The 27,866-nt window shown below is 40.5% G+C and overlaps 1 protein-coding gene across 4 annotated transcripts in view; it reads left to right on the forward strand.

Annotated features, from left to right (window-relative positions):
- The window catches only part of ITGAX (integrin subunit alpha X), a 33,856-nt gene extending 12,078 nt beyond the window's left edge, over positions 1–21,778 (forward strand). The window contains exons 18-31 of one of the 4 annotated variants that reach the window (XM_047713552.1): positions 629–760; positions 850–923; positions 1,138–1,279; positions 17,275–17,388; positions 17,477–17,556; positions 17,640–17,723; positions 19,520–19,598; positions 19,709–19,816; positions 19,920–20,003; positions 20,207–20,320; positions 20,461–20,562; positions 20,828–20,938; positions 21,303–21,398; positions 21,434–21,778. In XM_047713552.1, coding sequence (XP_047569508.1) covers positions 629–760; positions 850–923; positions 1,138–1,279; positions 17,275–17,388; positions 17,477–17,556; positions 17,640–17,723; positions 19,520–19,598; positions 19,709–19,816; positions 19,920–20,003; positions 20,207–20,320; positions 20,461–20,562; positions 20,828–20,938; positions 21,303–21,398; positions 21,434–21,442 — 1,329 coding nt within the window. In that variant the 3' untranslated portion in view covers positions 21,443–21,778. Of the gene's footprint in view, positions 1–628; positions 761–849; positions 924–1,137; positions 1,280–17,271; positions 17,389–17,476; positions 17,557–17,639; positions 17,724–19,519; positions 19,599–19,708; positions 19,817–19,919; positions 20,004–20,206; positions 20,321–20,460; positions 20,563–20,827; positions 20,939–21,302 lie in introns of all 4 variants that reach the window. The other 3 variants (XM_047713551.1, XM_047713553.1, XM_047713554.1) reach the window with 3 other exon arrangements.
- The last annotated feature ends 6,088 nt before the right edge of the window (positions 21,779–27,866 follow it).

A 27,866-nucleotide genomic window follows, 5' to 3' on the forward strand; every position in this document is an offset into this window, starting at 1 on the left:
GAAGGAACAGGGTTATTGTGGCTTAGCCCTACCACAGGACCTGGAATAAGGAGGCACATAACACTGGTTAGCTGATGAGTAAGTGAGCAAGCACATGTATAAATGGATAGGTCATCTGCAACTGCTGAGGCTACACAGTTGGATTTTAGGAGAGTATTACTGCTTCAGAGAACTATGGGGTGATGACTTGGGATTCTTTTAGGAGCTGCTTCTCTGAGATAGGCCCTGTCCTAGGCACTGGGGACACGGCAGTAGACAAAACAGTCGTGCCCACCGGAAACTCTGAGAGAAGGCCAAAAACAATCAAGTTCTTAGATAATAGATATCAGGTAATGATGAATGCTATGAAACAAGATAAAGTCAAGGAGGAGAGTAGAGAAGATGTTGGGAGACCTCTTAGATCAGGTAAAGTTAGGGAAGATCCTGAATAGAATGAGTGAGCCATGAGGGACACTGTGGGGAAGGAATAAGGCAGAAAGCAGGCAAAGCAGAGGTTCTGTATCGTGGAATTGTAGCAATTGAGCAAAGCTGGGTATCATTATTACCCCATTTTACAGATGAAGGAACAGGACAGTGACTGTGAAAATGCATTCCTTAGTCACTGCTGTCTTTAATATCCATCCTCTAGGCCTGTGTGGAGGACTCGGTGACTCCCATCACCTTGCGTCTCAACTTTTCCCTGGTGGGCAAGCCTATCCCTTCCTATGGAAACCTCCGGCCTATGTTGGCTGTGGATGCTCAGAGATATTACACAGCCTCTGTAAGTCCTGGTTTTGTAATCTTCCAGAAGGGAGTGGAGGGTGTGGACTCCAGATCTTGAGGAAAACCCTGCTTTGCCTTCCCTCTCAGCTCCCCTTTGAGAAGAATTGTGGAACTGACCATGTCTGTCAGGATGACCTTGGCATCTCCTTTGGCTTCTCAGGGTGAGCTACTACTCCCTTAGACCTGCTCTGGTTCCCCAGCTCCTCTTCTGCAACCTGGAAATTTTGCCCTGGCTCTCCCTAACATTTCTAGCCTGTGCTCAGAAAGACCTCCTGTCCCCTATTTCTCTTCTACCTCCCCACTCTGTGTTTCATCTCCAGACCATTTCTAGCCCCAATCCCAGGATTATCTTCTGCCTTCTACCCCAACACCTAGCTTGAAGACCCTGTTGGTGGGGAGTACCCTGGAGCTGAATATGAGAGTGATGGTGTGGAATGATGGTGAGGACTCCTATGGAACCACAGTCACCTTCTTCTACCCTCCAGGGTTGTCTTATCGACGTGTGGCAGGGAGTAAGGTATTTCTTTCTGGGGAATAAAGCATCTGATGCCTAGAGATCAGCAGAAACTCCTGTGCTGGGTTCAAAGCTCAGGAGGGGGCTGCTATTGCTTGGTGGCCTCTTGTAAGCCAAGAGGTCTAGGTTGTTCATGGTTGGATGATGGAATTAGTCATGTTTCTGGGGCTTGCTTTGCCTCATAATGTGTTCAACTCTGGGTATTGCATTTTAGAGACATTGACTATTAGGAATGAGTTCTCACAAGGCTGCTAATGTGGAGAGAGAGGGGACCCTGCTTTAAATTTCTTTGTATTCCACATCATATCAATATTCCTTTGAAAGAAAACATATCTCTACCATCAAATATTTTAAAACACTGTTCTGTATAAGAAAGAGTTGAATTTATCAGTAACTCTAGATGAGCGTTTTGCATACTTTGATAACCAAACCTGTCTGTATGCCTGATGCACAGCAAAGCCAATCACTGAGACATCAAATTTGAAGCAAGGAAAGAATTTATTGAAGAGACAGCCAAACCAGGAGACAGGAAAGCCAACCTCAATTCTACCCACTCTAAGTGGGAGAGTCAGAGATTTTTATTTACTTATTTATTTATTTTTACTTTTACTTTTATTTTTTTTATTTATTTCTTTTCAGTGTAACAGAATTCATTGTTTATGCACCACACCCAGTGCTCCATGCAATACGTACCCTCCGTAAGGGGAGATGAACCATGAGAGACTATGGACTCTGAAAAACAATCTGAGGGGTTTGAAGGGGTGGGGGGGGCGGGTGGGAGGTTGGGGGAGCCAGGTGGTGGGTATTACTGAGTCAGAGATTTTTAAGGCAAATAAAAAAGGATCTGGTTAGATCCTTTTGATCTGGTTAGGGGAGAGGAGTTATGTGACTTCAGAATAGATAAAGGAAATTAATAAGTAGGGGACAGTTGATTTTGTTATCTCTGCCTGCTAGAAGCTTCTGTATATATTTTCATGCAATCCATAACCAGAAAATGGCATCCTTAACATGATCAGAGGGTGGGGTTTTAGGACTTTCTAGGTCAAAATTTCATCCATTGGACACTTGTGCATGCTCAGAGATAGTGTTCCTGACTGGTTTTGGTCATTTTCTTAGTGAAGTCTTGAGTAATACAACTAAATCAATAATCTGCTATCATGGTGTCAGGCAAGATTCTATAGAAACTGAATGGCAGGCTGTATTCTGAGAACAAGCAGATCTGGGTAAAAAGTTGCTGTTACACTTATTAGTCCCATTAACCCTTTGGTTACTGATTTCTACTCCCACTGTCTTTTTTTTTTTTTTTTAAAGATTTTATTTATTTGAACAGCAGAGATCACAAGTAGGCAGAGAGGCAGGCAGAGAGAGGGGGGAAAGCAGGCTCACTGCTGAGGAGAGAGCCCGATGAGGGGCTCGATCCCAGGACCCTGGGATCACGACCTGAGCCAAAGGCAGAGGCTTTAACCCACTGAGCCACCCAGGCGCCCCTCCCACTGTCTTTTGATCATTCCTCATTCTTGAGGGAATTGGGAAGATGACTGCTTTAGCTATTTCCTGCTGAAATAGTGTGGAAATCAGGGTTAGAGGAATGGAAACTTTTCATACTCACCTGGAAATATTCCTTTGTTCCAGTTTGTAAGCCAACATTCTGCATTACCAGTATTTTTGTACTTTTTTTGTTTTTGTTTGCTTTTGTACAACATTTTATACATTTTATTTATTTTTATTTTTTATACTACATTTTATGATTAAGTAGCAAAGAAGAAGAGTTAAGAATATGGATATTCTAAATATGACTAATCCTAGGAAAATTGACCTAATTTCTTGGAAGATCCAAGAAAATAACCCTGAAAACCAGTCCAAATCTGAATCTGTGACTTCAGGGGAGATTTATTGTAACCAAGTAGCTCATGTTCTTATTTTGTGAAGACAAACTTCATTTTTGAGGAAGTATTAATATATGTACTGTAGGATGAATTAGCTTCTAACAAACACATTGCTCTACTAAAATATAATCTAAAGCGGGGCGCCTGGGTGGCTCAGTGGGTTAAGCCTCTGCCTTCAGCTCAGGTTATGATCCCAGTCTACTGGGATCGAGCCCCGCATCGGGCTCTCTACTCGGCAGGAAGCCTGCTTCCCCTCTCTCTCTGCCTGCTTCTCTGCCTACTTGTGATCTCTCTCTGTCAAATAAATAAATAAAATCTTAATATATAATCTAAAGCAATTATATTACCTTAAACGATATTCTGGCCAAAGAGTCTAAGGCCTTTTGTTGGGCTGTTTGTCTTGGGCAGTTTCATTTGCTATAATTCCTAAAGTTATTGAAAAATTTCAAATTGTATTTTCATGTGATACCATTCCCCACCATGGCATTAATGTTCTCCTAAACATGTACCCAATTCCATCTTCTTGATTTCTGGGAAGATGATCAGAATAATTTGTGATTTCTCTCTTTAACCTGAGAATAGTTGAGAGTACTGGTTCAATGGCTGATTTAATTAGAATTACATATGAAAAAAAGGGATGACCAAATATCCTAAAAGACAAGTACCTTCCATGCTCCAGCCATTTAATAATTCATATTGCCAAGGGAAGTTTTGATATCCACAGACAAAAATGTAACATGGGGGTTCATATAGCACTTCTCTTAATTTATGGGAGTTAATACATTCACTATGTAGAATCATTGAAGGTATCATTTGAAACCAAGGAGAATATAGCTAAGTTTGGTATAATTGGTAAGAGGTTATACAGGAAGAAGTGTGGGGGCCTCATGTGGTCAAGTTCATTTAATCTACAGTATTGTACAGAGAGAAGTAGGACAAGATGAGTAACTTTTGTTAAAACATGATGGGTATTAAGAAGGGCGTGTATTGCATGGAGCACTGGGTGTTATACATACGCAATGAATCATGGAACACTACATCAAAAACTAATGATGTACTGTATGGTGACTAACATAACATAATAAAAACTGAAAAAAGATTAAATTAAAAAATTAATTTAATTTTTTTCATTCATTCAATTATTTAATAAGTGTTTAGAGAGTTCCTATTAAGTACCAGGCACAATACTAGTTCCTTTCTTTTTAAAAATTTATCTTATTTTTACAGTGTTCCAAGATTCATTGTTTATGCACCACACCCAGTGCTCCATGCAATATGTGCCCTCCTTAATACTCACCACCAGGCTTACCTAACCCCCACCCCTCCCCTCCAAACCCCTCAGTTTGTTTCTCAGAGTCCACAGTCTCTCATGCTTCATCTCCCCCTCTGGTTACCCCCAATTCACTTTTCCTTTCCTTCTCCTAATGTCCTCTGTGTTATTCCTTGTGCTCCACAAATAAGTGAAACCATATGATAATTGACTATATCTGATTGACTTATTTCACTCAGCAAGATCTCCTCCAGTCCTGTCCATGTTGATACAAAAGTTGGGTATTCATCCTTTCTGATGGCTCCATAATATTCCATTGTATATATGGACCACATCTTCTTTATCCATTCATCTGTTGAAGGGCATCTTCACTCTTTCCACAGTTTGGTGATTGTAGCCATTGTTGCTATTAACTCTGGGGTCTCTGTGGCCCTTCTTTTTGCTACATCTGTATCTTTGGGGTAAATACCCAGTAGTACAATGGCAGGGTCATAGGGTAGCTCTATTTTTAATTTTTTGATGAATCTCCACACTGTTTTCCAAAGTGGCTGCACCAACTTGCATTCCCACCAACAGTTTAAGAGGGTTCCCCTTTCTCCACATCTTCTCTGACACTTGTTGTTTCTGGTCCCATTGATTTTGGCCATTCTAACTGGTGTAAGGTGGTATCTCAATGTGGGGTTTTGATTTGAATCTCCCTGATGGCTAATGATGATGAGCATTTTTTTCACGTGTCTGATAGCCATTTGTATGTCTTCATTGGAGAAGTGTCTGTTCATGTCTTCTGCCCATTTTTTGACATGATTATCTGTTTTGTGTGCGTTGAGTTTGAGGAGTTCTTTATAGATCCTGGACATCAGCCCTTTGTCTGTATTGTCATTTGTGAATATCTTCTCCCATTTCTTGGGTTGCCTCTTTGTTTTGGGGACTGTTTCCTTTGCTGTGTGTGAGCGATTGATCTTGATGAAGTCCCAAAAGTTCATTTTTGCTTTAGTTTCCTTTGCCTTTGGAGACATATCTTGAAAGAAGTTGCTTTGGCTGATGTCAAAGAGGTTACTGCCTATGTTCTCTAGGATTCTGATGAATTCCTGCCTCACCTTGAGGTCTTTTTTTAAAATTAATTTTTAAATTAATTTTTAAAATTAATTTCTTTTCAGCATAACAGAATTCATTGTTTATGCACCACACCCAGTTCTCCATACAGTACATGCCCTCCATAATACCCACCACCTGGCTCCCCCAACCTCCCACCCGCCCCCCCCCGCCCCTTCAAAACCCTCAGATTGTTTTTCAGAGTCCATAGTCTCTCATGGTTCATCTCCCCTTCCAATTTCCCTCATCTCCCTTCTCCTCTCCATCTCCTTATGTCCTCCTTGTTATTTGTTATGCTCCATAAATGAGTGAAACCATATGATAATTGACTCTGTCAGCTTGACTTATTTCACTTAGCATAATCTCTTCCAGTCCCATCCATGTTGCTACAAAAGTTGGGTATTCATCCTTTCTGATGGAGGCATAATACTCCATAGTATATATGGACCACATCTTCCTTATCCATTCGTCCATTGAAGGGTATGTTGGTTCTTTCCACAGTTTGGCAACTGTGGCCATTGAGTTTATCTTTGTGTATGGTGTAAGAGAATGGTCGAGTTTCATTCTTCTACACATAGCTGTCCAATTTTCCCAGCACCATTTATTGAAGAGACTGTCTTCTTTCCACTGTATATTTTTTCCTGCTTTGTCGAAGATGATTTGACCATAGAGTTGAGGGTCCATATCTGGGCTCTCTACTCTGTTCCACTGGTCTGTATGTCTGTTTTTATGTCAGTACCATGCTGTCTTGGTGATCACAGCTTTGTAGTAAAGCTTGAAATCAGGCAATGTGATGCCCCCAGTTTTGTTTTTCTTTTTCAACATTTCTTTAGCAATTCAAGGTCTTTTCTGATTCCATACAAATTTTAGGATTATTTGCTCGAGCTCTTTGAAAAATACCAGTGGAATTTTGATTGGAATGCCATTGAAAGTATAGATTGCTCTAGGCAGTATAGACATTTTAACAATGTTTATTCTTCTGATCCAAGAGCATGAATGGTCTTCCATCTTTTTGTGTCTTCTTCAATTTCTTTCATGAGTGTTCTGTAGTTCCTTGAGTACAGATCCTTTACCTCTTTAGTTAGGTTTATTCCCAGGTATCTTATGGTTCTTGGTGCTCTAGTAAATGGAATCAATTCTCTAATTTCCTTCTCTGTATTTTCAATGTTAGTGTATAAGAAAGCAACTGATTTCTGTACATTGATTTTGTATCCTGCCACATTACTGAATTGCTGAATGAGTTCTAATAGTTTGGGGGTGGAGTCTTTGGGTTTTCCATATAAAGTATCATGTCATCTGTGAGGAGAGAGAGTTTGACTTCTTCATTGCCAATTTGGATACCTTTTATTTCTCTTTGTTGTCTGATTGCTGTTGCTAGGACTTCTAATACTATGTTGAACAAGAGTGGTGAGAGGGGGCATCCTTGTCATGTTTTATTTATTTATTTATTTATTTATATATTTTTATTTTTTATTTATTTTCAGCATAACAGTATTCATTGTTTTTGCACCACACCCAGTGCTCCATGCAATCCGTGCCCTCTCCAATACCCACCACCTGGTTCCCCCAACCTCCCACCTCCCGCCCCTTCAAAACCCTCAGATTGTTTTTCAGAGTCCATAGTTTCTCATGGTTCACCTCCCCTTCCAATTTCCCTCAATTCCCTTCTCCTTGTTGTGTTTTTGATCTCAGAGGGAAGGCTGTCAGCTCTTTCCCACTGAGGATGATATTCACTGTGGATTTTTCATAGATACATTTTCTGAAGTTCAGGATTGTTCCCTCTATCCCTATACTTTGAAGCATTTTAATCAGGAATGGATACTGCATTTTGTCACATGCCTTTTCTGCAGCAACTGAGAGGATCACGTGGTTCTTCTCTTTTCTCCTACTGATTTGTTCTATCACTTTGATTGATTTGTGAATGTTGAACCACACTTGCAACCCAGGGGTAAATCCCACCGGGTCGTGGTGGATAATCTTTTTCTTTTTAAATCATTTTTTAAAATTTATTTTCAGCATAACAGTATTCATTATTTTTGTACCACACCCAGTGCTCCATGCAATCCGTGCCCTCTCTAATACCCACCACTTGGTTCCCCCAACCTCCCACCCCCCCACCTCTTCAAACCCTTCAGATTGTTTGTCAGAGTCCATAGTCTCTCATTGTTCACCTCCCCTTCCAATTTCCCCCAACTCCCTCCTAACTCCCCATGTCTTCCATGCTATTTGTTATGCTCCACAAATAAGTGAAACCATATGATAATTGACTCTCTCTGCTTGACTTATTTCACTCAGCATAATCTCTTCCAGTCCCATCCATGTTGCTACAAAAGTTGGGTATTCATCCTTTCTGATGGAGGCATAATACTCCATAGTGTATATGGACCACATCTTCCTTGGTGGATAATCTTTTAAATTTACTGCTGGATCCTATTAGCTAGGATCTTGTTGAGAATCATAGCATTCGTATTCATCAGGGATATTGGTCTGAAATTCTCCTTTTTGGTGGGGTCTTTGTCTGGTTTGGGGATCAGGGTAATGCTGGCTTCACAAAAAGAGTTTGGAAGTTTTCCTTCTGCTTCAAATTTTGAAACAGCTTCAGGAGAATGGGTATTATTTCTTCTCTGAAAGTTTGGTAGAATTCCCCAGGGAATCCATCAGGTCCTGGGCTCTTGTTTTTTGGGAGGTTATTGATCACTGCTTCAATCGCGTCACCTGTCAACTGGTATCTTCTGCCCCCGTAGAGATCTAGAAGTGTATAATTCTAATCTCAGGCTGATTTCATGGGTGGTCAGAGTTCTTTGGTAATCATCTCACTCAAAACAGCGCCTCCTACTTCTCCACCATCTTGCTTCCTCCCCCATTTATGTAAGTTTTAAATGACTGTGGTCTCAAAATATGCAGGGAACAATCCCAGTCTTTTGGTACTGGTTGAAACCTGATTTGTTACCCAGTATGTGATCTATTCTGGAGAATGTTCCATGTGCACTTGAGAAGAATCTGTTGCTTTCAGAAGGAGTCCTCTGTATATCTGTGAAGTTCATCTGGTCTAGTGTGTTACTCAAAGCCCTTGTTTCTTTCTTGATCTTCTGCCTAGATGATCTGTCCATTGTTGTGTGTACCTGTTAAAGTCCCACAATATTATTGTATTATTATCAATGTGTCTCTTTAGTTTAGTTATTAATTGGTTTATATAATTGGCTGCTCCCATGTTAGGAGCATAAATACTTATAATTGTTCAAACTTCACATATGATACAGTGTCCCTCTTCATCTTTTACCACAGTCTTTGGTTTAAAATCTAATTTTTTGGATTCCTCTCTCACATTGAGGTCTTTTGTCCTTTTAGAGTTTATCTTTTGTATGGTATAAGTGAATGGTCGAGCTCATTCTTCTGTACATAGCTGTACAATTTCCCCAGCACCATTTATCGAGGAGACTATCTTTTTTCTATTGGATATTTTTTTCCTGTTTTGCTGAAGATTATTTGACCATAGAGTTGAGGATCCATATCTGGGCTCTCTATTCTGTTCTATTGGTCCATGTGTCTGTTTTTGTGCCAGTATCATGCTGTCTCGGTGATCACAGCTTTGTAACATAGCTTGAAATCCGGCAATGTGATGCCCCCAGATTTGGTTTTCTTTTCTAACATTTCCTTGGTGATTTGGGGTCTTTTCTGATTCCATACAAATTTGAGGATTGTTTGTTCCAGCTCTTTGAAAAATGCCATTGTATGAAAGTATAGATTGTTCTGGACAACTTAGACATTTTAACAATGTTTATTCTTCTGATCCATGAGCACAGAATGTTTTCCATCTTTTTGTGTCTTCTTCAATTTCTTTCCTAAGTGTCTGTAGTTTCTAGAGTATAGATCCTTTCCTATGTATCTTCTGGTTTTTGGTGCTATTGTAAAGGGAATTGATTCTCTAATTTCTCTTTCTACAGTTACATTTTAGTGTATAGGAAAGTAACTAATTTCTGTGCATTGATTTTTGTATCCTGCCACATTACTGAATTACCATATGAGTTCTAGTAACTTGGGGGTGAAATCTTTCAGTTTTCACATAAAGTATCATGGCATCTGTGAAGAGAGAGAGTTTGATTTCTTTGCCAATTGAATACATTTTATTTCTTTTTGTAGTCTGATTCCTGTTGCTAGGACTTCTAGTACTATGTTGAACAATAGTGGTGAGAGTGAGCATCCTTGCCGTGTTCCTGATTTTAAGGGAAAGGCTCTCAGCTTTACCCCATTGAGAATGATATCTGCTGTGGGCTTTTCATGGATAGTTTTTATGATATTGAGGAATGTTTCCTCTATCCTTACACTCTGAAGAGTTTTAATCAGGAAAGGATGCTATATTTTTGTCAAATGTTTTTTCTGCATCAATTGAGAGGACCATATGGTTCTTCTCTTTCCTTTTATTAATGTGTTCAATCACATTGATTGATTTGTGAATGTTGAACCACCTTTGCATCCCAGGGATAAATCCCACCTGGTCATGGTGAATAATCCTCTTAATGTACTGTTGGATCCTATTGGCTAGGATTTGGTGAGTATTTTGGCATCCATTTTCATCAGGGATATTGGTCTGAAATTCCCTTCCTGATGGGATCTTTGCCTGGCTTTGGATCAGGGTAATGCTGGCCTCAAAGAATGAGTTTGGAAGTTTTCCTTCTGTTTCTATTTTTTGAAAGAGCTTCAGGAGAATAGTGTGATTTCTTCCTTAATTATTTGGTACAATTCCCCTGGGAATCCATCAGGTCTTAGAATCTTGTTTTTTTGGGAGGTTTTTGATCACTGCTTCACTCTTGTTACTGATTATTGGTCTATTCAGATTGTCAATTTCTTTCTCTTTCAGTCTTGGTAGTTTATGGGTTTCCGGGAAGTCATCTGTTTCTTCTAGGTTGTTTAACTTATTGCCATATAGCTGTTGATAATTATTTCTGATGATTGTTTCTATTTCCTTGGGGTTAGTCGTGATATCTCCCCTTTCATTCATAATTTTACTAATCTGGGTCCTTTCTCTTTTCTTTTGGATAAGTCTGGTCAGTGATTTATTGATCTTATTAATTCTTTCAAAGAATCAGCTTCTAGTTTCATTGATCTGTTCTATTATACTTCTGGTTTCTATACCAGTGATCTCTGCTCTAATATTAATTATTTCTCTTCCCTGCTTAGCTTAGTTTTTGTTGTTGTTGTTGTTCTTTCTCCAGTTCTTTAGGGTGTAAAGTTAGTTTGTGTATTTGAGATTTTTCTTTTCTTTTCTTTTCTTTCTTATTTTTTTGAGTGAGGCTTGGATGACTATGTATTTTCTACTTAGGACCACCTTTGCCATATACCATAGGTTTGGGACCGATGTGTTTTCATTCTCATTGGTTTCCGTGAGTTGTTTAAGTTCTTCTTTGATTTCCCAATTGATCCAAACATTCTTCAGCAGGATGGCTTTTAGCTTCCAAGTGTTTGAATTCCTTCCAATTTTTTTTCTTGTTAATGAGTTCCAGTTTCAAAGCATTGTGGTCTGATAATGTGCAGGGAATAATCTCAATCTTTTGGTATCAGTTGAGCCCTGATTTGTGACCCAGTATGTGGTCTATTCTGGAGACTGTTCCATGTGTGCTCAGGAAAAATGAGTATTCTGTTGGTTTAGGGTGTAATGTTCTGTATATATCTATGAGGTCCATTTGGTCCAGGGTGTCATTCAAAGCTCTTGTTTCTTTTTTGATCTGCTTAGTTGACCTGTCTATTGCTGAGAGGAGAATGTTGGAGTCTCATAAATTAACATATTATTATCGATATGTCTCTATTTTGGTTAACAGTTGGTTTATGTAGTTGGGTGCTCCCATGTTGGGGGCATAGATACTTAGAATTGTTAGATCTTCTTGGTGGAGAGACCCTTTAAGAATGATATAGTGTCTTTCTGTATCTCTAACTACAGTCTTTAGCTTAAAGTTTAATTTGTCTGATATGAGAATTGCTACCAGAGCTTTCTTTGGGGTATGTTGACATGAAAAATAGTACCCCATCCCTTCACTTTCAGTCTGAATGTATCTTTAGGTTCAAAATGAGTCTCTTGTAGACAGCATATGGATGGGTCCTGTCTTTTCATCCAATATGCAATCCTGTGCCATTAAATGGGAGCATTTAGGCTGTTCATGTTGTGAGTAATTATTGAAAGATAAGATTTTATTGTCATCGTGTTGCCTGTAAAGTCTCTGTTTCTATAGATTGTCTCTATAAATTTCTGATGTATATCACTCTTCGTGTCTTTCTCCTTTATAGACCAACCCCCCAATAATTCTTGTAGGGCTGGTTTGGTGATCATATTCTTTCAGTTTCTGCCAGTCTTAGAAGCTCCTTGTCTCTCCATCCATTCTGAAGGACAGCCTTGCTGGATAAAATATCCTTGGCTGCATGTTCTTCTCATTTAGTACCCTGAATATGTCTTTCCAGCTCTTTCTGGCTTTCCAGGTCTTTGTGGACAGGTCTGATATTATTCATATGTTCCTCCTCCCTCTGTACATAGAAATCTCTTCCCCCTTGGTGCTTTCAAGATTGTTTCCTTGGATCTAAGATTTGTGAATTTTACTATTATATGTGATGACATTGGTCTCTTCTTGATCTTGGGAGGGGTCCTCTGTGCCTCTTGGACATGAATGCTTGTTTCCTTCCCCAGATTATGGAAGTTCTCAGCTATGATTTGTTGAAATCTACCTATCTCTCTCTCCACCCACTAAGGGATTCCAATAATGCTGATATTGGAACATTTCATTGAGTCATTAATCTCTTTCCATCTGATCCCACAGGCTTTAATCTGTTTTTCCCATGCCTCCTCCATTTCCTTCTTTTCTATCTTATCTTATCTAACTTCTAGCTCACTAATTTTTTCTTCTGCCACATTTGCCCTGGCAATTAGAGTATCAATTTAGACTGCATTTCATTCATAACATTTTAAAGTTTGGCCTGATGAGATTCTATATTGTCATTAATATTTTTCCAAAGCCTAGATACTGACTTCCTAATTGTTACTCTGAAGTCTATTTCTGACATCTTGGTTTTATCCATGTCCATTCTTTTTTTGGGTTCTTCCTCTTAGTCATTCTCTTTAGGGGCAGTTGAAGGAATGTACAGAGTCCAAAGTATTGACCATGACCCAGCAAGATGTACCTGTTTTATAGGGAACTTAGGGTTGTCGTCCTCTTGTTCTTCCATTCTGTCTTCTGGTGGAGGGGACTGGTGCACTGTTACTCAGGCATCCCTGTCTGGGCAGAGTTGTACTGCCCCCTCTGGCAAGGAGATGGACTCAGTGAAAACTGGGGCTTTTGTTTTCTGGTGGTTTTCCTTGGCAGCTTTCCTTGTCTATTCCAAAAGTCAGAGCAAAACTGACCACATCCAAACCTCTGTCTCTGAACAGAGAAATCATAGTCTGCTTTTCACTGAACTCTCCAGGCCACGCTGTCTGCATTTCTGTCTGTGCTGCTAAAAACCGCAGCCTCTCTGGTCATGTTCCCCACAGCAAACTCGTAGCATTGGAACCCAAGCTGGACATGTATCTGCCCTTTATACTTCTTCTTTTTTTTTTTAAATTTCTTTTCAGCGCAACAGAATTCATTGTTTATGCACCACACCCAGTGCTCCATGCAATACGTGCCCTCCATAATACTCACCACCTGGCTCCCCCAACCTCCCACCCCCCCACCCCTTCAAAACCCTCAGATTGTTTTTAGAGTCCATAGTCTCTCATGGTTCATCTCCCCTTCCAATTTCCCTCAACTCCCTTCTCCTCTCCATCTCCCTATGTCCTCCATGTTATTTGTTATGCTCCACAAATAAGTGAAACCATATGATAATTGACTCTGTCAGCTTGACTTATTTCACTCAGCATAATTTCTTCCAGTCCCATCCATGTTGATATAAAAGTTAGGTATTTATCCTTTCTGATGGAGGCATAATACTCCATAGTGTATATGGACCACATCTTCCTTATCCATTCATCTGTTGAAGGGCATCTTGGTTCTTTCCACAGTTTGGTAACTGTAGCCATTGAGTTTATCTTTGTGTATGGTGTAAGAGAATGGTCGAGTTTCATTCTTCTACACATAGCTGTCCAATTTTTCCAGCACCATTTATTGAAGATACTGTCTTTTTCCCACTGTATATTTTTTCCTGCTTTGTCGAAGATGATTTGACCATAGAGTTGAGGGTCCATATCTGGGCTCTCTACTCTGTTCCACTTGTCTATGTGTCTCTTTTTATGCCAGTACCATGCTGTCTTGGTGATCACAGCTTTGTAGTAAAGCTTGAAATCAGGCAATGTGATGCCCCCGGTTTTGTTTTTTTCTTTTCAACATTTCTTTAGCAATTCGGGGTCTCTTCTGATTCCATACAAATTTTAGGATTATTTGCTCCAGCTGTTTAGAAAATACCAGTGGAATTTTGATCAGAATGGCATTAAAAGTATAGATTGCTCTAGGCAGTATAGACATTTTAACAATGTTTATTCTTCTGATCCAAGAGCATGGAATGGTCTTCCATCTTTTTGTGTCTTCTTCAATTTCTTTCATGAGTGTTCTGTAGTTCCTTGAGTACAGATCCTTTACCTCTTGGTTAGGTTTATTCCCAGATATTTTATGGTTCTTGGTGCTCTAGTAAATGGAATCAATTCTCTAATTTCCTTCTCTGTATTTTCAATGTTAGTGTATAAGAAAGCAACTGATTTCTGTATATTGACTTTGTATCCTGCCACATTACTGAATTGCTGAATGAGTTCTAGTAGTTTGGGGGTGGAGTCTTTTGGGTTTTCCATATAAAGAATCATGTCATCTGCGAAGAGAGAGAGTTTGACTTCTTCATTGCCAATTTGGATACCTTTTATTTCTCTTTGTTGTCTGATTGCTGTTGCTAGGACTTCTAATACTATGTTGAACAAGAGTGGTGAGAGTGGGCATCCTTGTCGTGTTCCTGATCTCAACGGGAAGGCTGCAAGCTTTTTCCCATTGAGGATGATATTTGCTGTGGGTCATTCATAGATTTTATGAAGTTCGGGAATGTTCCCTTTATCCCTATACTTTGAAGCATTTTATTCAGGAACGGATGCTGTATCTTGTCAAATGCTTTTTCTGCATCAATTGAGAGGTTCTTCTCTCTTCTCTTATTGATTTGTTCTATCACATTGATTGATTTGTGAATTTTGAACCATCCTTGTAACCCAGGGATGAATCCCACCTGGTCATGGTGGATAATCTTTTTAATGTGCTGTTGGATCCTGTTTGCTAGGATCTTGTTGAGAATCTTAGCATCCATATTCATCAGTGATATTGGTCTGAAATTCTCCTTTTTGGTAGGGTCTTTGCCTGGTTTGGGGATCAGGGTAATGCTGGCTTCATAGAAAGAGTCTGGAAGTTTTCCTTCTGCTTCAGTTTTTTGAAACAGCTTCAGGAGAATAGGTGTTATTTCTTCTTTGAAAGTTTGGTAGAATTCCCCAGGGAATCCATCAGGTCCTGGGCTCTTGTTTTTTGGGAGGTTTTTGATCACTGCTTCAATCTCGTTACTAGATATTGATCTATTCAGGTTGTCAATTTCTTTCTGGTTCAATTTTGGGAGTTTATAGTTTTCCAGGAATGCCTTCATTTCAACTAGGTTGCTTATCTTATTGGCATATAACTGTTGATAATAATTTCTGATGATTGTTTCTATTTAATTTGTTTAATTTATTTTTTATTTATTTTAAAGATTTATTTATTTATTTTAGAGAGAGAACAAGCATGAGTGGGAGGGATGTGCAGAGAGTGAGGAATCCTCAAGAAAACTCCCCACTGAGTGTGGAGCCAAACTTGGCCTCCATCCCAGGACCCTGAGATCATGACCTGAGCAGAAAACAATGGTCAAATGCCCAACCAGCTGAGCCACCCATGCACTCCTTATGATGATGTAATAAAGTTAAATAAGTATGTTTTTAAAAAAACACACTTGTCAACAAAACTAAAAGACAACCTATGGATTGGGAGAAGATATTTGTAAATGACTTATCAGATAAAGGGCTAGTATCCAAAATCTATAAAAACTTATCAAATTCAACACCCAAGAAACAAAATATCCAGTCAAGATGGGCAGAAGAGATGAACAGACATTTCTCTAAGGAGACATATGGTTTCACTTATTTGTGGAGCATAAGGAATAACATGGAGGACATGGGGAGATGGAGAGGAGAAGGGAGTTGGGGGAAATTGGAGGGGGAGACAAATAATGAGACACTGTGAGGGGCGGGGGGTGGGAGGTTGGGTGAGCCTGGTGGTGGATATTATGGAGGGCACATACTGCATGGAGCACTGGATGTAGTGCATAAACAATGAATTCTGGAACACTGAAAAGAAATTAAAAAAATTTAAATAAAAAGTTAAATCATTGAAAAAAAAAGACATACAAATGGACAACAAACATACGAATCAGGGGTCAGGGAAATACAAATCAAAACTACAATGTGATGCAACTTCATACCAGTTAGAATGGCTAAAATTAACAAGATAGGAAATAACAGATGTTGGTGAGGATGTGGAGAAGGGGGAACCCTCTTATGCTGTTGGTGGAAATGTAAACTGGTATAGCCACTCTCCAAAACAGTATGGAGGTTCCTCAAGAAGTTAAAAATAGAGCTACCCTATGACCCAGAAATTTTGCTTCTAGGTATTTATCCAAAGGATACAAACATAGTAATCTGAAGGGGCACCTGCACCCAATTGTTTATGGCAGCAATGTCCACAATAGCCAAACTATGGAAACAGCACAGGTGTCCATCAACAGATGAATGGATAAAGAAATATGTGATATATTTATAATGGAATATTACTCAACCATCAAAAAGAATGAAATTTTGTCATATGTGATGATGTGGTTGGAACTAGAGGGTACTATGCTAAGCGAAATAAGTCAGAGAAAGACAGATACCATATAATTTCACTCATATGTTGAATTTAAGAAATAAAAGCAATGAACATAGGGGAAGGGAAGGAAAAATAAAATAAGATGAAAACAGAAAGGGAGGCCAACCACGAGAGGCTCTTAGCTATGGGAAAGAAACTGAGGGTTGCTAGAGGGAAAGTGGGTTGGGGGTATGGGGTAAGTGGGTGATTGGCTTTAAGGAGGGCACTGGATGTAATGAGCACTGGGTTAGTTATATGTAACTGATAAATCACTAGATTCTACACCTGAAACTAATAATACAGTATATGTTCACTAAATTGGATTTAAATAAAAAATTTAAAAAAAGAAATGCAAAAAAAAAAAAACCCCTTATCTGTTGATGGCATACATTAAAGTATTTCTGGATAAAATGATGTGATATTCAGAATGTGCTTTAAATTTTTCAGGAGAAAAGTGGTAAAGAGCTGAATAAAGCAAGAGTAGAAAAATGCTAGTAATTAAAATTGAATGATGGGAACATGGGAGGGTTGACTTACCTAGTCTCTCTCTACCCTACTAAGTATGTTTCAAAATTTCCATAATAAAAAGCTTTTTAAAAAAAACAGTAAAGAAAAAGGGGGTAGACTCTAATAAGTCTGGCATTTCTATTAGGAAGAAGTTTGACCAAATAGTATCTAAATATTTTTATTTTATTTTATTTTTAGTGTCTGAGGATTTTTAAAAAAACATAATCTTGAAGGTAGATACCAGGAAACTGTCACTACTTCATGGAGTCTCTTGGGAACATGAACAAATGCTCACCTGTTTTTTTTCCACCTGTCCTTGCCTAGAAGCAGCTACAGCCACACTCCCCACGCCTGACCTGTGATGGCACCCCAGCCCAGGGCCAGGGTACTCAGAGCACTCGCTGCAGCATCAACCACCTCATCCTCCATGAGGGTGCCCGGGTTAGCCTTGCTTCTGTCCACCCCCAGCTCCCCTGCCCTCACCCTATCTCATTCCCTGTAACCTCCCTCATTATTGCCTCTTCCTCAGATCACCTTCCTGGTCACCTTTGATGTCTCCCCCAAGGCCATGCTGGGGGACCGGCTGCTTCTGACAGCTAATGTGAGCAGGTGAGCTGGGGGTATGTAGATCTCCTTGCACCTTGCCTCCTCCTCTGGGATGTTTACCAACTAGGCTCCTCCTCTTTCTCCAGTGAAAATAACACTCCCAGGACCAGCAAGAGCACCTTTCAGATGGAGCTCATGGTGAAGTATGCCATTTACACCGTGATTAGCAGGTACCATAACATGACTTCTCCACTCTGATGGGTCTAGGCAAGTGTTGCAGCCACTGCAGCAGCTGAACACCCGAGACATTTAGGTTTTATCACCACCCTTTCTATTGGTAGGTGATCAAGTATTGAGTGTTTATTGTGAGCTTGTTATGATGATAATAATTGCGATATTATTATCATTACATCATACATTTAATAGAGGTTATGGGTCCTTTTAAAAAATTATTTATTTATTTCACACACACACACACACACACACACACACACACACTCATACAGAGCACAAGTAGGCAGAGTGTAGGCAGAAGGAGAGGGAGAATCAGGCTCCCCACTGAGTAGAGAGTCCATTGTGGGGCTCGATCCCAGAATCCTGGGATCATAACCAAGCTGAAGGCAGATGCTTAAACAACTGAGCCGCTCAGATGTCCTGAGGTTATGGTTCTTAGAAGTTTTTCTTAAAAGTACCAAGATTGTCCTGGGTTTCCTGAGACATATGAGACATTTTCCCGTCTTGAAGTTTTTACAGCTTTGTTGGGGAGGGAGTTTACCCTGATCCAAGGCAGAATCTCATCAGTGACCTCTCTGTGGTTCTGTACCCTGAGGCTATTATGAATTCCCAAGAGCAGCTAGAGACTCCTTTCAGGGAGGCCTCAGCTAAATGTTGAAAAGTCCATAACATTGAGCTCAGTCAGTGATTCTCAAAGGAGACCTTGGCATTTGGATGAGACAATTCTTCATTGCAAGGAACAGATATACACCACATAGGTCTTTTAGAACTGCTATTCCTCCTTTTCCCAGTTCCCTTTGGGAGGTATAGGAAGAAATAGGCAGAAGCCGAGTGTCAGGGAGAAGGTAGATAAAAGAAAGACCTTAAAATGCTGCTCCAGGAGGGATAATAGATGAGTTGTTTAAAATTCAGGAGTCAAGTAATATAGTTGAGCATATACCTTCCTTCTGTAAATACCTTCCTAGCATTTGCTGTGTTCTAAGACAGGGCTATATTTGCTTTATATAAATTCATTTAACTTTCAACAAAGGTTTATTGAGACTCTAATATATATAATCAAAACCAGATGTAACGACCTGTCCTTGTGTGATGTGTACACTCATGATGTACAACAAACCCATGTGGCTTAGTATGGGTACATTCCGTTGTACAAGTTCTGTCCTTGTGACTCATTGGACATCCTCTTCCACCCAGTTTCACACTCTAATTCACACTTCCATACCAGGAGCTCTCAGCAGCCTGGCTGGGTGCATGCTCTGAGCTTGCTTACTAGAGTGTGCACTGGGGACCCATATGCAGGGTACACTACATCTAAGTGTATGTGGCTCTACAGTTCAGTTGTGCTCTGCTGATCTGACTCTGTGGGTGGGGACATTCAGAGAGGTCCTTAAGATGAAGCTGGGGCATTTTGGGGGAGTTTCTCACAGAAGAGGGATGAGAATTCAGAATAGAAGTGGTCTAGATTTAGGACTGTGCTGGCAAAGGACAGGTACTTAAGAAGTGGAGCAAGAAGGGGTGGGGGTGAGGCCACATGTTCAAGGGGCCAGGCTGGCCACTGGGTCTCCACACATGGGTCTGGGAAGGTCTCAGGAGGAATTGTTACACTGAGATCTAGCCAACTCCAACTCCAGTCCTGCTCCATAAACACTCCCATTATCCAACATCAGTAATAGACTTCATTGCAGACCACCCCAAGACCCCAGTGACTACCTATCCTGTCATGCTGCTAGCCAGAACTCTTTAGGAGGCCCCCATGGGACCTCAAATTCATCCATGCCTTTTCTCTCACCAGCCATGAACAGTCCACCAAGTACCTCAACTTCTCAGCCTCAGACCAGGAGGGAAGCAGCCAGGCTCAGCATAGATACCAGGTAAGTGATGCTGACTCAAGACCGGGGGCTATGGCAGGGGCCTGGGATCCAGTAATTAGGGAGAGAAATGGGTTTTGGCATGGTCTTTGCCCTCACTGTCCTCTGTGCAGGTGAACAACTTGGGACAGAGGGACCTGCCTATCAGCATCATCTTCTCTGTGCCTGTGGAGCTGAATGGGGTACCTGTGTGGACAGAATTAGAGGTCTTCCACCCCCAGGTACTCCAGGACTGTGTACAGCTCATATACTCTATCTGGATTCTCTCTGTCCCTCATGAATTCCCAATGACCCCATTGAAACGCTTGCTTTGTATTTTCCTAGAATCCCTCCATTCAGTGCTCTTCAGAGAGAATAGTTCACACAAAGTCTGACTTCCTGACCAAAAATCAGAAGAATTATGTGCTGGTAAGGAGGGTTCTGGGCCATTTCCACTTGAAGCCACACTTCAGAGGAATTTAATTCAGGAATCAGTATTATATTCAGATGACTGTCTGCTGAACAGTCCTCTTGAATTCAAATGTGGCTGCTCCTCTCATCAGTCAGTTTAATGCTGTCTTCTACCTTTAAAACCACCTATCTCTGGCCTCGTGTTACTTCTCTATTCATAGGACTGCTCCATTGCTGACTGTCTGAGGTTCTGCTGTGACCTCCCTTCCTTTGGCGTCCAGGAGGAACTTGACTTCATCCTGAAGGGCAACATCAGTTTTGGTTGGGTCAGCCAGGTGTGTGGGCCCAACAGCAGAGTCTCTCCCCTGAATCCAAGTGGACCAGATGTGTCTGTGGCCACCCTCAAACCAGGACTTTACTTGAACTCTGAGCCTTTCCCAGAGATAGTTTCCAGCTCTGCCCCTCTGTATTGCAGACATTGCAGAAGAAGGTATTTGTGGTGAGTGTGGCTGAAATCACATTCAACAGATCCGTGTATTCCCAGCTTCCAGGACAGGAGGCATTCTTGAGAGCTCAGGTAGTGACCATGTAGTAGGAGTGGCCAGACTGGTAAGAGGGCTCCTAATGCTAAATCTGTGGTGCTGTGTGGTAGGCTCAGAAGCCTGGAGGGAGGAAGGATGAATGTCCATCAGCAGGAAATTCGTCCCTAAGCCCAGAGTGTTTCTATATCCCACCTTTTGGAGAAAAGGAAGGAGGGGAGGGAGTTAAAGTTTGGTGAACCTAGAAAGAGTCTGGGAAAGGAAGAGTTCTGATACTTTCTGATAAGGTCATCTCCACTCCAGATGGAGACGGTGCTGGAGAAGTATGAGGTCTACAATCCTATCCCCATCATTGTGGGCAGCTCTGTGGGAGGACTGCTACTGTTGGCTCTCATCACAGCCATCCTGTACAAGGTGAGTCTTTTCCACTCTCTTCTTCCTGTCTTTTGTACTGTCTTCCTCACTACATGTTTCTCCTCATGGCAAATATTAACATAAAAGCAGTGGCCTGGATTCGGTGTCGACACCACCACTGATTCTGTCTGTAGCTGTAGGCAGTGTCTGATCCATGCTGGACCTTGATTTCTTATTCTGAAGGTGATTCCACCTAGTTCACAAATTGTGGTAAAGTCTAAATGGCCCAGTATGTCCAAAGACTCTAGTACAGTGCTTGAACATAGAGGAGATGTTCCAGAAATGGTGATCCCTCTCCCCTGAGCCATCTCTTTTCCTCTCTTCCACCAGGTTTCCTAATTCTTTTTTCCTTCCTCCCCCATAGGTTGGCTTCTTCAAACGTCAGTATAAGGAAATGATGGCAGAAGCAAGTGGACAGACTGTCCCAGAAAATGGGACTTCGGACCCTCAAGTTGCCCAATAAGAAACTACCTCCTATTGTCCCTTGGACCTGTTATCTTCTGAGAAGTTTTCTGGTTCTCTTACAACCATCTAAGTTAGGCCTACAGGAGGAGAAATGCTCCACATGAGTGAGGCTAAGGTCAAGCTGATTTCTCCCTTTGGGAGGATGCAGTGTGTCCACACTACATGCCTTGCCTGGGGAGGGTCATTTGTCCTGTCAAGGTTGTAATTGGAAACTCCAAAACAGGATTCTAACCATGCCCACATGCCATGATTTGCTCTGTGCCTCCCTATCATCCTTATTCCTAGTAAAATCCTGTCAATATTAGCCCTTTGTCTCAGGAATCTAGGTCCAGATTTCCCAACCTGAACTGGAAATAAAATGTCTGCACACTGGAATTTGTAAACTTGGTTTTCAGGCTTTGTCAGCATTGCTAGCTGGGAAGGAGGAATAGAACCCTAGCAGAGGGGACATTTCTGTTCTCAGTTTTTCCACATTGAGGGTGATGTTGGCTGTGGGTCTTTCATATATGGTCTTTATGATGTTGGGGTATGTTCCATCTATACCTACTTTGTTGAGAGTTTCTATTGAAAATGGATGCTGTACTTGGTCAAATGCTTAATCTGCATCTACTGGGAAGAACATATGGTTCTTATTCTTTCTTTCATTAATGTGGTATATCACATGGATCCATTTGCAAATATTGAACCACAAATCCCACTTAATCGTGGCAAATGGTTCTTTTGATGTACTGTTTGATTTGATTTGCTGGTATCTTGTTGAGAATTTTGGTATCCATGTTCATTGGAGATATGGTCTGTAATTCTTTTTATAGGGGTTTTTCTGATATTGAATAAAGGTAATATTGGTCTCATAGAAAAAAAAAAGAACCCCAGCAGAGTATTGCCCCAATGCCACTTGGCTCACCCAGCTCTCGCATCTTTCAGAGATCAAGAGGCCCAGGGCACTTCCATATTTTGAGATTGCAAATATAGTAAATGAAGAAATGCTGAGACATAATTATAAAAATTTTTATTTAATTTAAATTTAAATGTCATAGGTATTTAATGCCAGTATTTAAATGTTGGCCTTAACAAACTAACATGTGTTGTTAAAACCAATGTATGTATCTTTATTGGGAAATAAGTCAAAGATCTAAAATTAAGGCCTTTTAGGGATGTAGATCCTGTACAATGATGCCCATGGTGTCCCTTAACCAATGGTGGATGCTGGCCAGCCCTGAATCCTGGGACCAGGACAAGAATGTTAAATAGAGGGGAGGCTATTACATCCCTATATTGGGGTAACTTGGCTTCTTATTCTACTCACTCAATTCTCAAAGCTGTCACTGATGGGAAGCTAATGGAGCTGTGGCAGATGGGGATGGAGCAAGAAAAAGGCCTCTGGTGGAAAGGTCATTTGAGTGAACCAGTACACTGGTGTTTCTTACAAATCCTAGGAGGTAGTGAAGGGGACATTGTTTGCATAAGGTTAGTGATTGGCAGGCACTTTGAACTCCTATATCAGAGATCTGCTGCCCCCAATATGGTCATTGTTACTATTATGCCTGTTACTGAGTTGGGTGTCAACACATATCAGGCCATTCCCTGCCCTGAAGTGATCCCACTGTTGCTGCCACCTCCAATGTGTTTGGGCCATGTGGATGTTCTAATTAGAAACACAGTCATGAAAGAGATTGAAGAAGACACAAAAAGATGGAAGACCATTCCATGCTCATGGATCGGAAGAACAAACATTGTTAAAATGTCTATACTGCCTGAGCAATCTATACTTCCAATGCCATTCTGATCAAAATTCCACTGGCATTTTTCAAAGAGCTGAAGCAAACAATCCTAAAATTTGTATGGATCCAGAAGAGACCCCAAATTGCTGAGGAAATGTTGAAAAAGAAAAACAAAACTGGGGGCCTCATGTTGCCTGATTGCAAGCTTTACTACAAAGCTGTGATCACCAAGACAGCATGGTACTGGTATAAAAAGAGACACATAGACCAGTGGAACAGAGTAGAGAGCCCAGATATGGATCCTCAACTCTATGGCCAAATCATCTTTGACAAAGCAGGAAAAAATATACAGTGGAAAAAAGACAGTCTCTTCAATAAATGGTGCTGGGAAAATTGGACAGCTATGTGTAGAAGAATGAAACTCAACCATTCTCTTACACCATACACAAGATAAATTCGAAATGGATAAAAGACCTCAACGTGAGGCAGGAATCCATCAGAATCCTAGAGGAGAACATAAGCAGTAACCTTTTCGACATTGACCACCGCAACTTTTTTCAAGATATGTCTCCAAAGGCAAAGGAAACAAAAGTGAAAATGATCTTTTGGGACTTCATCAAGATCAAAAGCTCATGCACAGAAAAGGAAACAGTCAACAAAACAAAGAGGCAACCCACGAAATGGGAGAAGATATTTGCAAATGACAATACAGACTAAGGGCTGATATCCGGGAACTATAAAGAACTCCTCAAACTCAACACACACAAAACAGATAATCATGTCAAAAAATGGGCAGAAGACATGAACAGACACTTCTCCAATGAAGACATACAAATGGCTATCAGACACATGAAAAAATGTTCATCATCACTGGCCATCAGGGAGATTCAAATCAAAACCCCACATTGAGATAACACCTGACACCAGTTAGAATGGCCAAAATTAACAAGACAGTAAACAACGTGTGTTGGAGAGGATGTATAGAAAGGGGAACCCTCTTCCACTGTTGGTGGGAATGCAAGTTGGTGCAGCCACTTTAGAGAACAGTGTGGAGATTCCTTAAGAAATTAAAAATAGAGCTTCCCTATGACCTTGCAATTGCACTACTGGGTATTTACCCCAAAGATACAGATGTAATGAAAGAAGGACCATCTGTACCCCCAGTGTTCATAGCAGCAATGGCCACAGTCACCAAACTGTGGAAAGAACCTTCCATGGATAAAAGGATAAAGAAGATATGGTCCATATGGGGTATTATGCCTCCATCAGAAAGGATGAATACCCAACTTTTATATCAGCATGGACGGGACTGGAAGAGATTATGCTGAGTGAAATAAGTCAAGCAGAGAGGTTCAATTATCATATGGTTTCACTTATTTGTGGAGCATAAGGAATAACATGGAGGGAATGGGGAATTGGAGAGGAGAAATGAGTTGGGGGAAATTGGAGGGGGAGATGAACCATGAGAGACTGTGGACTCTGAGAAATAATCTGAGGGTTTTGAAGGGGTGGGGGGTGGGAGGTTGGGGGAGCCTGGTGGTTGGTATTATGGAGGGCACATATTGCATGGAGCACTGGATGTGGTGCATAAACAATGAACTCTGGAACACTGAAAAGAAATAAATTTTAAAAAGGAAAAAGTAGAAACACAGAAAAGGGAGGCAGATGATCATGTGATTATAAGGGAAGCTAGAAAATGGCTCTTTAGTACCACAAGAAAGTGTCTCCTTTCATCATCCAAAAATCTCTTTGGAGTCTCCAGAAGGACCAAATATTATGCAATAGATTTATGTAGGGCTCCAGATTAGACTTTATAAGAATCCAATTCTGGATTGTTGTTTCTCAAGATGTGTTCAGTGAATCACTGATATTCTCCTAAGTGCTAAGTTTTAGAGGAAAAAAAAAACAGCAAGAAAAAGTTTTATTCCACACATTTGCAATGGTGACTTTCATTTTTTAAAATTTTATTTAAATTCCATTAGCCAACATAGGGCACATCATTAGTTTTTGGTGTAGTGTTCAACAATTCATTAGTTGCGTATAACACCCAGGGCTCATCACAAATGGTGACTTTCATAGAAATCTTGTTATATGCCTCAGATTATCTTCCAAGGGCTGCAGTGGGCTCTTGTGTAAAATGAAAGCAACAGTAATTATTTTCACATGTTTTCCCTTTGCATATTTATACAGTTGCTATTGTGTTGTGTTATATCCCCAAATGACAAAATGGATCAATGGCTCAAAAATTTTGGTTGAATCATAAAAATTAAGATTAAAAATTAAATTATTGAAACTTAGAATAATTTCATCAAAGTCAATATTGAATGAGACTCCAGTGCATGTTTAGTATAGGGATGTTTGAATGCTGGGATTAGAGATCTTGAGCCAAAAATTAAAATATATCCAGAAAATATCATACCATGGAAACTGGATTTTATTGGGTTGGATATCTATTTTTTCCTAGGTTGCTGTCCATTATGAAACTTTGTCAAATAATGGCATGAAGCTCTCAAAGCTTTTGTGTCATTTTGAAACATGGCATAATGACCTCTCAGATAAGTAAAAAAGATTTCTTAGAATGGCTGTAATATATTACTTTCCCATCCCAAGTCAATTCATTTTATCATTAAATACAGAGAAGACAGCAAAACTACAGTTGCAAAAATTAAAGTTGCTCTTATAGCAAAAGTATGTACAAGTCACATAATTTCCAGAATTATAATTATAGAATTATATTTATATTATAATTTTATTATTTGAATTATATAGATTATTAATTATATATAATTATATATCCAGAACTATAATTATATTAGAATTATATTATTATAAAACCAGAAGTAAGAGTTATGTCTATATTGGAATATTGCTTTTGGCTGTGGGTAACAGAGGACAATCAAAATGCATGAGGGAATATAAAAAGCCCTCACACAGAGGTCCAGAAATAGTTATTAGCTAATTCATTTGCTCAACAATGATACTAAGATGCAGCCATCTTTGTGATGCTTTTGCTTTTGACCATCCTCTCATCACTGAAGATAGCTGCTATAGCTCCTGGCATTTTGTCCGCCAATAATAGTGCCCAAAGGCAAGAAGAGCAGTGTGTTGGAGGAGGCTATCAAGAGGATGTGACCACTGTTGACCCGGGCAACTAGAGGCTCCTCACCCTATCCCCTATCCTTGGATTATATGCTCTGCCTACCATTCTCACAGTGGGAGCCATTTTCAAGGACACAGCCTTGAGAGAGCAATGCGTTATTAAGTGTATGTGGATGGTACTGTGCCTAATCCTATTTAAGACCTCTAAGAAACTTAAGATTCTGGATGGTAGGTGTAAAGATCTACTTTTCTTTCAGCGGTCCAAGATAAGCCTCAGATGTAATTTTCCTTGCTTATTAACCCTGGTATTTACCAATCTGGAGTGGCCGGCCTCTTTCTTCAGTCTCTATCTTCTGTACAAGGGCCAGTTTCAAATTTCACCCTGGGAATTCCTGAGGTTGCAACCTAATAACTTGCTAGCCAGCCAGGAGACTGAAGACATGTCTTCGGAGTTGGCCATGAACTTTATGTGAAGGGTGACCCATATGTCAGATGCTTGTGAATCACTGCATGAGTACGGGAATGTCCCCTAAATTGTGACTGGCCTAATGCTCTTGTTTGAGGAACTGTGCAGAGTGTACTGCAGCAGAGAAGGGAAATATATGGCTATGTAGTGGGGTTGGTTTCTACTATGGGCTGGCCTTCAGTGCTCAGGTAGGCTGAGCTGAAACTTGAGTTCAGCAGTTCATGCTGAAACTTGAGTTATAAATTGGAAAGAACAACTAAGGTCAGAGAAAGATGGGACGGTGTCTCCTGGCTTTGGGGCTGTCAGGCAAATTAGAAGAACAGGATAATTAGTTGGAGATCTTAGCATGCTGCTTTGCAAACCTAGGAGAGGACAAGCTTTTATGGATTAAGATACAAGTGTTTGCAACAAAGCCTGATTATGAACACTACGAGGTGGAATACTTGGGAAAGCGAGGAACTTGCAGAGGATGATGTGGTGGTTGAGAGTGAAATGGATGGAACACTTTGTGCTGTTTGATCCTTAATACAAAGGAAAACAAAAGCACAGCTATAGTCAGCCAGTGGAGCAGACCCCAGTTCAGGAAACTATCAGAATATACTCCATCTGAGCTTATTGATATAGTTTCCAAATTCAAACAAAAGGCCAGGGAAAGGATCCCGGCATGGTTAGTGCAGCTATGGGATGTAGTAAGTTATGGAATTTCTCTGACCATGCAGAAGACAAGAAAAATGAGTAACATCAACACATATCCAGCCCTCCAGCAGGGCCTGAATGGTGCTGAGGGGGACAAAGTTACTCACTACCCTATAGACTGGATAATTCTAGCCAGCAGGGTGGCATGGCTCAATAAGGGGGATCTCCCTAGGCATGTGGGACATTGAAAACCTATAGATCTATGGAGGAATTACAACAAATTCTTAGGGTTTGTGAACGAGACAAGCTGTCTATGCCCCTGTCTTAGAACCCTGATTGGGAGACGTTCACTGAAGTAATGAAAACCACAATACTCAGGCCACCCTAAACAGCTGGTATGGGACACTGATATCCATGCTGAGCCCTATGACATAAAAAAAATCTGGGGGAAAAGGGTGTCTGGTAACCTCATACTGTGCCTTAAAACCTGAACACCAGTTCAGACCTGCCCCACATACCCTACCATCCTTGATGTCCTGTC

This window comes from Lutra lutra, chromosome 18 (assembly GCF_902655055.1).
Source record: "Lutra lutra chromosome 18, mLutLut1.2, whole genome shotgun sequence".
NCBI classification, from domain to species: Eukaryota; Metazoa; Chordata; class Mammalia; order Carnivora; family Mustelidae; genus Lutra; species Lutra lutra.